General features: G+C 47.8%; 1 protein-coding gene across 1 annotated transcript; it reads left to right on the top strand.

The window, feature by feature from the left end:
* The first annotated feature begins 4,869 nt into the window (after window positions 1-4,869).
* LOC124702703 ((S)-8-oxocitronellyl enol synthase ISY1-like) lies at window positions 4,870-6,350 on the top strand. The gene has a single exon (XM_047234857.1). The coding sequence runs from the start codon at window positions 4,956-4,958 to the stop codon at window positions 6,144-6,146; it is 1,191 nt and encodes a 396-aa protein (XP_047090813.1). The 5' UTR covers window positions 4,870-4,955; the 3' UTR covers window positions 6,147-6,350.
* Window positions 6,351-9,259: the final 2,909 nt, after the last annotated feature.

Raw genomic sequence — 9,259 nt, 5'->3', positions numbered from 1 at the left:
GATCTCCCCACATACCCAATCAATCTTGCCCAAATTTGGAGGAGTGGTGGAGGAGGCCCCGATCTATTGATCTACCAAGAGAGAATTCACCAATACCATCTAGTCCTTAGTGGATCTTGTTGTTAGGGTTCCTATGGTGGGATCTTGGAGGAAGTGCTCATATGGAGGATAGCTTGGAGTTGTGCTAGCCCCATAGGGTGTTGGGAGCCTCCTAGTGTTGTGGAGCTCGCCCCAACCTTGTGAAGGAACCACCGCCTCGACCGGTGTCTTAGTGGAGAAGGGGGAGCCCCTTTGTGGAGCTCTCTCGAGGAAGAAGGTGATGCCTTCCTTCGTGGTGTGGCCGTCTAGCCTCTTGTGTGAGGCTAGAACCTCCTCAACGCAGACGTACTCCCTTTTGTGGGAGCAACTGCGGGAAACAAACCTCGCCTCGTCTCCGCGCCCCCCGGTTGTCCCGCTCCTTATCTTTACTATCATGCTTGGTTCCTTTGCTTGTTGCACTAGACTAGGATCATACTAGGATCACCTCTAACATCAAAGCTATCACCTTTACTTCCGCATCGCACTAAAATTGAAAAATGATAAAAATTGCATAGCGACCATTCACCCCCCTCTTGTTCGCTACGATCCATTCAGCAAGTGATGAATTTGATTGCTTACTCCTTGCACCTTGCACTTGTTGGTTAGTCTATAAAATGTTAGAGAATATTGATCCTAGATGATGTGCTTCTTATTGAATTGCAATGTTAATTGGATGCACATGTCTAGGGGGAGCTTATATCCATTTTATAAAGTTTGCTCAATACTCAATTCTTATGAAAATCTTATGTTGTCATCAAGAAACCAAAAAAGGGGAGACTAAAAGAACATATCTCCTTAGGTAAGTGGTTTTGGTGTTGATGACAATGGTTATATTTAACTAATTATTTTGTATAAGAATTGAAGGTTTAGCAATGATCATTGTGCCCAAAAGTTGAAGAGCTTGAAGTTATTATTTCGGGGAAATGAAATGATCTTCATATTTGGGCTTGGATGGAAGAAAGAAAAGAAGAAAGAAAAGGAAGAGAAAAGAAAGGAACAAGAAATAAAGAAGAAGAAGATTGAGAAAAGGGGAGCTGTGGCCGGAGGTACCGCCGGGTGCGGGCGGTACCACCGCCTATCCTCGGCCGGAGGCTCCGGGCCTTGTACCGGTCGCGGTACCGCTAAGGGGGGGAAATCTTACAGTATGTATCCAGGGGCTTTGGCGCGCCCGCCGATACCTGGGCCGGAGGCTCCGCCCAGGCCCGGCCGGAGGTACCGCTCGGCAGCGGCCGGAGCCTCCTGTCTCCCCCGGCCCGTGGCTCCCTCTCCGTACGCGCCACGTCTCCTCCGTCCCTGTGTGCCACGTCAACCAAACGGCCGGTAGTACCGGCCCAACCTGGCCGGTAGTACCGGCCCAACCTGGCCGGTATTACCGGTCAGAGGCCCTCCAACGACAGGATCCCTCCACGGGGGTATAAAAGACCCTTCTTCTCCAATGGTCTTGACTAACGAAGATAGCAAATCTTAGACCACCATTGCTGAGCTCAAAACGCCTAGATCTCTCTACTCCTCCACTCAAACTCCACCATACTTGAGGATTTGGTAGAGATGACCTAGATTTACTCTTCCACCAAAGGAATTTTTGTTTCATCAACATTCTTAGTGGATCTTTGTGAGGTAACCTCGAAGCTACTCTTCGTGTAAAGCTTCGTGGTTACATCTTGGGAGCTTCCAATTTGGTTGTGTATGTGTGCCCCAAGCTTTGTGTAAAGGTGCCGGTTGCGACCTCAAGGCAACCGCTTAGTGGAGCGTGGGCTAGGCCTTTGTGGCGTTGCTCACCGGAGAACTGGGTGAGCTTCGTGGCGTTGGTTGGTCTTCGTGGCACCACACCACTCCAAATGTAGACGTACTTCCCTTTACAAGGAAGGAACTACGGGAATCATATCGTCGTCTCTCCGTGGGCTCCACCTCGTTTACTTCTATCCTCTCACCGCCTTTACTACTTGTATCTTGTATTGTTGCTTGTATCTTGTCATATAGGTGAATTCACTTAGTTGCATATCTGGAGAATTTACGTACCTTTGTGTCAAACCTAATTTGAAACAGAATTAAAATTTGAGATTACACCTATTCACCCCTCCCTTCTAGTTGTCATACGATCCTTTCACCCGGCGACAAGGTGGGTGGCCGTTGATGTTGTTCCAAGATCGACAGTGGTGGAGAAGAAGAACCCGATCAAGTTTTTCTGGTTATTTCTATAAAAAATGAGGGATGGCTTGTAATTTCCTATTCCTGCATGGCCCTCTTTATACTTGTATACCCACCACTAGTGAAGAAGTTTCGGGACCTTTCGAGGCCCTTCTGTCTTAGAAAAATAATAATCCACAGGACCGCAACCTTACACATGATTTATTTTGTCTTGTAACAATCTCAAGACTCTCCCTCACGAGGGGCTATTTTCATCGCATTCTAGACCAAGATCTGCTCAAAGCACCTCCAGCTTGAATTAAGGTTAAATTAACTAAATAAGATAATATCTGTCTTCATAAAAGAATGTTGTAAGTTTGTTTAAATTTAGATCTATCTAGTCACTCTTTAGTGCACAGATATATTTAAATGTAGATAAATATCCATTATGTTTCTATAGATGGAGGGAGTAATTTTTTTTAAATCTTTTGGACCAAAAATTTAGTTGCTTTTTTCAAGTTTTCTCGTAGTTACCGCACACCACTCTATTCTTGTTCACGTCCTTCTAGCAGATCTACTGTTGTGATAACTCACCCTTCTCTAGTTCGTGATAGGAGCGTATTTGTCGTGTCGCCAACATCTGAGCCAGACTCAGTGTCATCGCCAACCGTCTCCCGTTCTCCTAGACAACTTTGTCGTGCCGATCCCGGAGCCTCGTTGTCATCTGGCCACAAAGTATGCAACAGGGGATCATCCGACTTAGAAATTGATGATGAGCTCTGTTGCACAATGGACTCGTGTACATTGACACCCGCCTCCTGGACTTCTCGGCATCGCAACCACGCCGATCCTTGCGCCTCCTTGTCCGCGGGCTGCACAGTCCGCAATGGAGGATCGGTCGTTTCCGATGTTGCCAAACCCTAGTTCCAGCAGCACGCCCTTCCTCACATTTTTCCCCACCATCGATATGCTCGATCAAGGCGTCATTATGGAGGGCTCCATCGAGGCGTCATTACGGTGGGCTCGATCTGCGTCTCCCGGCATGCGCCCGAGGGGTGGTTGGGGCGGAACAGAGGCATCAAGGTCGTCATGCTCATCGGTTTCCATGTTCCCTTCTCCGTTCGTGCATGAGGGATCTGAGCTAGGCGTGGCAAGATCTAATACGCCATCATTCTCCGCTCTGTGAGGCGTGTTAAGCTATTGGCGCGAGACCTTGGATACGCCAGGCAGTAGCCCTAGAAGGTGGTCTACGCAACTGGCTCTCTGAGGAATGATGTTATAGTGGCGAGGGCTCTCCCTTTGGTTGTAGCTAGGGATGGCGAGAAGCAGGCGGTAGGGTACATTTGTGTTGGTGGTTCTTCGACAATGGCGGCTGTCCCAAATCGTGCTCTGGAGGTCTATTAATTTTGGTAGCAGCAGGAAGACCATGATACCTTGATTTGGAACAAGGTGTTTTCAGGCGAAATCTCGGCGCTTCGGCACAAGCAACGATGATGCATGTGTGTGTGTGTCACGACCCTCTTAAGGGCGTTATTGTGGTCACCCCTTGTGCTAGAGCTCCGAGTAAAAAAACCTTGACCGCTTCAGTCTAGGTAACGACAGCGGTTTGCATCGTCACCTCATGAGGTTGTGATTGTGGATCTTAGGTATCCATTACCGTGTGTTGTTGTCATCGGTGGGCAAGCTGGAATCCTCTCTTGAATCCACTTTAACCTAGCATGAGACGATTCGGCCCTCCCGTATCTTTTACGTGTGACTTAGTCGTCACCGCCACAATCGTTGTTGGTTGATGGCATGGTTAACGTTGTGTGGCCTGGAGTGAGAGTGCAAATATTCTCCGGTAAGAATTTGGTGTGCACGGTCCGACGATGTCCTTTGGTTAAAGAGAAGGTGTGGTGTCACCTCTAGCCAGTAGTCTGGGGAGCTTCTTGCGGTATGGCTACTCCTGAAAAACTAATTTTCTAATTTTCTCTTCGAACTGATTTGTAAGGTTACTTCCTTTTAATTTAGCGACGTGGTTTAATTTATGGGAATTGCATCTAAGCTAGTACTCCGTAGGCTCCTGCAACGTCGTATTTGTATCGTGATTTGTGCACTTGAGTTGTAAGTTGGGTTGTAACTGATATTTTTTACAGCCACAAGTAGATTTGCAACTGAGACTTTTCAGTTAGAAGTGAGACTGCAAATCTACAACTACAAAAATATCTCTAAATCATTAGAATTATTTCGTGATCCGTGATAATGGTGAGTTGTAACCCATGTTGCAACTAAGATTGGATGGCATCATTGAACTAAATTAGTTTTGTGTAGGCTAAATTATTCACACACTTAATTTACGACGAAGAGGGGCATTTTGAGAAGGATATACTCCTACTTCTTTTGAGATGGAGAAAGATATATACCTAGTAGTAGAGAGGAAAAAAGGCCTGATGCGTTGCCGATGCTTGGTAGCGTCCAGAAAGGCCCCGCCGCCCGCGACAGGGAGGCCGCAGAAAGCTGCTTCGCACCGCGCAGCAGAAACACGTGGATCCGTAGGCCCGATCGGCGATCTGAATCAGTTGAGGCCAAAAGCCAGCGCATACGCATCCAGCCATTGACACCGTACAACATATACGCAGCAACCAAACGACACACATCATCACCATCGTCCCTCACCGCCCGCCCCCACCTCCTGAGATCCCGACCGGTCCCCGAGTCTTCACCGCACCTGCCGTCTCTCCACCTCCGGCCGGCCGATCCATCCAAGTGCCATGAGCTGGTGGTGGGCCGGCGCCATCGGCGCCGTCAAGAAGCGCCAGGACGAGAACGCCGCCGCGGCCGAGCCCACCTTCCAGAGCGTCGCGCTCGTCGTCGGATCCACCGGCATCGTCGGCACCTCCCTCCTCGACATCCTCCCGCTGCAGGACACCCCCGGCGGCCCCTGGAAGGTCTACGCGCTCTCCCGCCGCCCGCTCCCGCCCTGGTCCCCGCCATCCTCCCCCGCCGTCACGCATCTGCACCTCGACCTCGCCGACTCCGCCGCCGTCGCCGACGCCCTCGAGCCCCTCAAGGACATCACCCACGTCTTCTACGCCGCCTGGTCCAGCCACCCCACCGAGGACGACAACCGCCGGGCCAACTCCGCCATGCTCCGCAACGTCCTCTCCGTCGTCGTCCCCAACTGCCCCGCGCTCGTCCACGTCTGCCTCCAGACCGGCCGCAAGCACTACGTCGGCCCCTTCGAGGCCATCGGCAAGATCCCCGCCCCGGACCCGCCCTACACCGAGGACATGCCCCGCCTCGATTACCCCAACTTCTACTACGACCAGGAGGACGTCCTCTTCGACGAGGTCTCCCGCCGCGACGGCGCCGTCAGCTGGTCCGTGCACCGACCCACACTGGTCTTTGGATTCTCTCCCCGGAGCGCCATGAACGTCGTAGGCAGCCTGTGCGTCTACGCCGCCATCTGCCGCAAGGAGGGCTCCGTGCTGCGGTGGCCTGGATCCAAGGTCGTCTGGGAGGGTTTCAGCGACGCCTCGGACGCCGACCTCATCGCCGAGCACGAGATCTGGGCGGCGGTCGATCCGTTCGCCAAGAACGAGGCTTTCAACTGCAGCAATGGGGACTTGTACAAGTGGAAGCTGCTTTGGCCGATGCTGGCCGATCACTTCGGGGTGGAATGGGCTGGGTATGAAGGGGAGGAGAACCGGTTCAAGCTTGAAGAGGCTATGGCGGGGAAGGACGCTGTCTGGGCGGAAATTATTCAGGAGAACGAGCTCATCTCCACCAAGCTGGAGGAGATAACCAATTGGTGGTTCGTCGATACCATGTCAAACTTGGAGATCGAGCATTTGGACAGCATGAACAAGAGCAAGGAGCACGGCTTCCTTGGCTTCCGGAACACCGTCAACTCCTTCAACACATGGATCGAGAAGATGAAGGTTTTCAAGATTGTTCCCTGATACTTTCATTTCCACTACTTCACTATCTATTGTTGTTTACTTCACAAGCAGCAGCATCTCATTTTCTTTCTCCTTTATCAAGTTACTCTTCAATTTAGTGTCGTTACAAAGTCCTTGTGCGTTTGGGAAGGTCACATGTTGTAAAATCTTGTAATCTAGAATAAACTAGAACCAAATAAAGCTCATAGTATCCTGAATTGCCAATTTTGAGCAGTGTTTGGAAGTTTTTCATAGTGTTGGTGTGTCAACTTTGATGAATTTGCTGTGACACTTACGTATTTTCCATCCATCTGTTCATTCTTGTAAGACAGAAGTAGTACTTCCTATGTTTGGTATTGCTAATCTGTTGCTTTTGTCTGTGCTTGAGATTGCATCCTTCACTGATAAGGAACCGTTGATTGATAGTGCAAATAGAGGCAAACACGATAGCAGATAACTATGGCAGCAAAGTTATTTTCTGCTAAATATTTCTACGAAATCGACCCCCAGAAGCAACGAACACTGCTATGGTAGGACAATTTTGAACGACCACTCTAATCTTGCTTGTGTAGCTGTTTTTTCTTTTCCTAGAGGCAGAAAACCATGGAGCGGCATCTTGGATTCAGCTTCTGTTCAAGGAAAAAACTTCAACACGACGCTGCTTGAAAATAAGAATGCGGCGTCATTTGACTTGGTCTTAGTTCACACCGTTGTGGCAGGTTAATTGATTAAAATCACCTCCAGCTGAAATCGGGCACGTCTGTATGATCGTTGTAAATGATTGGTGTTGCTGTTGGCATGTCCGTTGTCACTGGTTGGGTATTGAAATCTGTTATATCTGATTCGCTATCGTGAATTCTGTCTCTCTATGTAGACAGAAGCACGGAACAGCTAAGCTGCACCAATAATGGACATCGATGTGATTCTCAACCGCAGGTGAGCTGCTCCACTTTTAGACGTCGATCTGATCACCGAGCGTTAGAATATTGAGCTAATAGCATCAGACATACACGAACTGTTTGGAATGTACAAACACCTCCAACTACTTGTAAAATGTATTCCACTCATCCATGAACTTAACTGCGGGGTGAAAAAACATCCAAACAGTCTTTTTTTAAGGGAAAGCCACCACAGCGGATTATATTAATTTGGGAAACACAGATACAGTTGGTGCAGTTTTTTTTTTGAAGCTGAACAATAAGTTTTCTCACTTCATTTTTAATTTTATTATAAAGAGAAGCTATTTACATATGTAGTGCTAGAGAATAGCACGAAAGAAAACAAAACTAGCTATGAAATTATACAAAGCTATCCAACCAGGCCTTAAGTCCCATATAAGATTTGCGCTTGGCCTTTATCGCCCAGCCGCTCATCCGATGCCGCCGGATCTCCCTGAATGCCAAATCAACCTCACTGAAGAAACGGCAAGCGACGTTGGCTCGATTCAGCAGTTTACATGAGATAGGGAATTGGGATGATCAGGAGCGACAACGCACCTCTGCCGCTCGGCCGTGGGTCGGCCTCAGCAGTGCCGGAGGCTGTGGGTAAGGGGACAACGGACGGGGGTCACAAGTCACCGAACGGGGGCACGCCTTGAGGAGGTCTTGTGGTGGATTAGTGGAGATGGAAGGACATGGAAAAAAGCCGCCGGCCACATAGGAGCTCAGACCTAGGTCACCACAAGGCCACCTGCCACAGACCACATCGGAGCTCAGCCCTGGGCCACCCCACGGCACCAGCCACCGGCAAGGGATAAAGAGGGTCTCGTTGACTCACTCCTCTCCTACATTTGAAGATAGAGCCTCGAACTCCATTTAACAATACATAAGAGGTGGCTGAAGTTAAAATTTGTTTAATCCAAGAACAGCACTTATGTCCAAACCCCTTTTGTTGCGATACTTCTAGAGTAAGCGAGTGATCCAATTTGTCAAAAGCCTTCTCAAAATTCAATTTTAGAAGAACTGCCTCCTTTTTAGACTTATGGAAAAGATGCATATATTCATATGAGCAGGCTAAGAAATTTTGGTTGTTCTAGACTTGATGAAACCATACTGATTTTCATGGATTAGCTGCCTCATGACAGTTTGCAACCTATTAGCTAAAAGTTTTGTGACGAGTTTTAGAGTACAATTCAACAAAGAAATGGGCCTGAAATCATGTATAGTAGATGCATCATCCTTTTTGCGGACCAGAGTAATGAAACAACTATTGATAGAAGTCATTTTTAACAATAGGCCAACATTTTTGGGATAGCATGAACAAGAGCAAGGAGCATGGCTTTCGAGAAATATCTGCACAATTTTTTTAGCTTGTAGGTTGCAAACTATTTTTTCGGAAGTGGAGGTATACCTTAACCTTTATACTGTTGCACCCAGAAATCATGGTCTGGCTCAGCTTCTCTAGTCGGAGACATGACCACATACGAATCTGGTGTGAAGCCATTGGTATAACCTGTAAAAAGAAGATTGTTTGATTTTGTTAAAGAATATCATTACATTGCACTCCATAGAGCCCAAAGTACAACACAAAGCTTTCACCATAATTTGTGATTTATCTTGTTTATTTATCCCATCCAACCAATTTTGAACAAATTTTTCATATTGGTTGGAGGTATTATACTGAAAATCATATGAATAACACGCCAAAGAAGTATAGCACGAGGATAAGCAAATAATAAATATTGAATTGTTTCATCCTAATTAAAAAACAACACTTCATATTCCCATATCAATTTCTTTTTGCTAGATTATATTTTTTTTAACAAAGGAGGAGTCTCAAAGGACCTCGAGAGATGCAAGTTATATTATCGTTGGTGCAAAATTTTATAAACAGGACTTTGAGAGAAAACAAAATACAGCATGGCCTTGGACCATTACACAAAGTATACGAAAAGCAATCAACTCCTTGGTCCTCCCTAGCGGAGTTGAGCCTCCATCATCGGCCATCTTGACTCCACCTGGGACACACCAATTGGAGGTGAGAAGCCGTTGATTCTGACGAGAAGCTTTGGTAGGTGCCTTTACACTGGAGCTTGGGAAGAACAACATCTCGATGCTCATATGGGCCGCCCGTTCAGCCAAAGATCACAGAGGCACTCATGGCCACCAGGTGATTCCCTTGTCCCTACACCAGGA

The sequence above is a fragment of the Lolium rigidum genome, chromosome 3, assembly GCF_022539505.1.
Source record: "Lolium rigidum isolate FL_2022 chromosome 3, APGP_CSIRO_Lrig_0.1, whole genome shotgun sequence".
Classification (NCBI taxonomy): Eukaryota; Viridiplantae; Streptophyta; class Magnoliopsida; order Poales; family Poaceae; genus Lolium; species Lolium rigidum.
The sequence above is the reverse complement of the archived record's forward strand: the minus strand, read 5'-3'. Positions and strand labels throughout refer to the sequence as shown.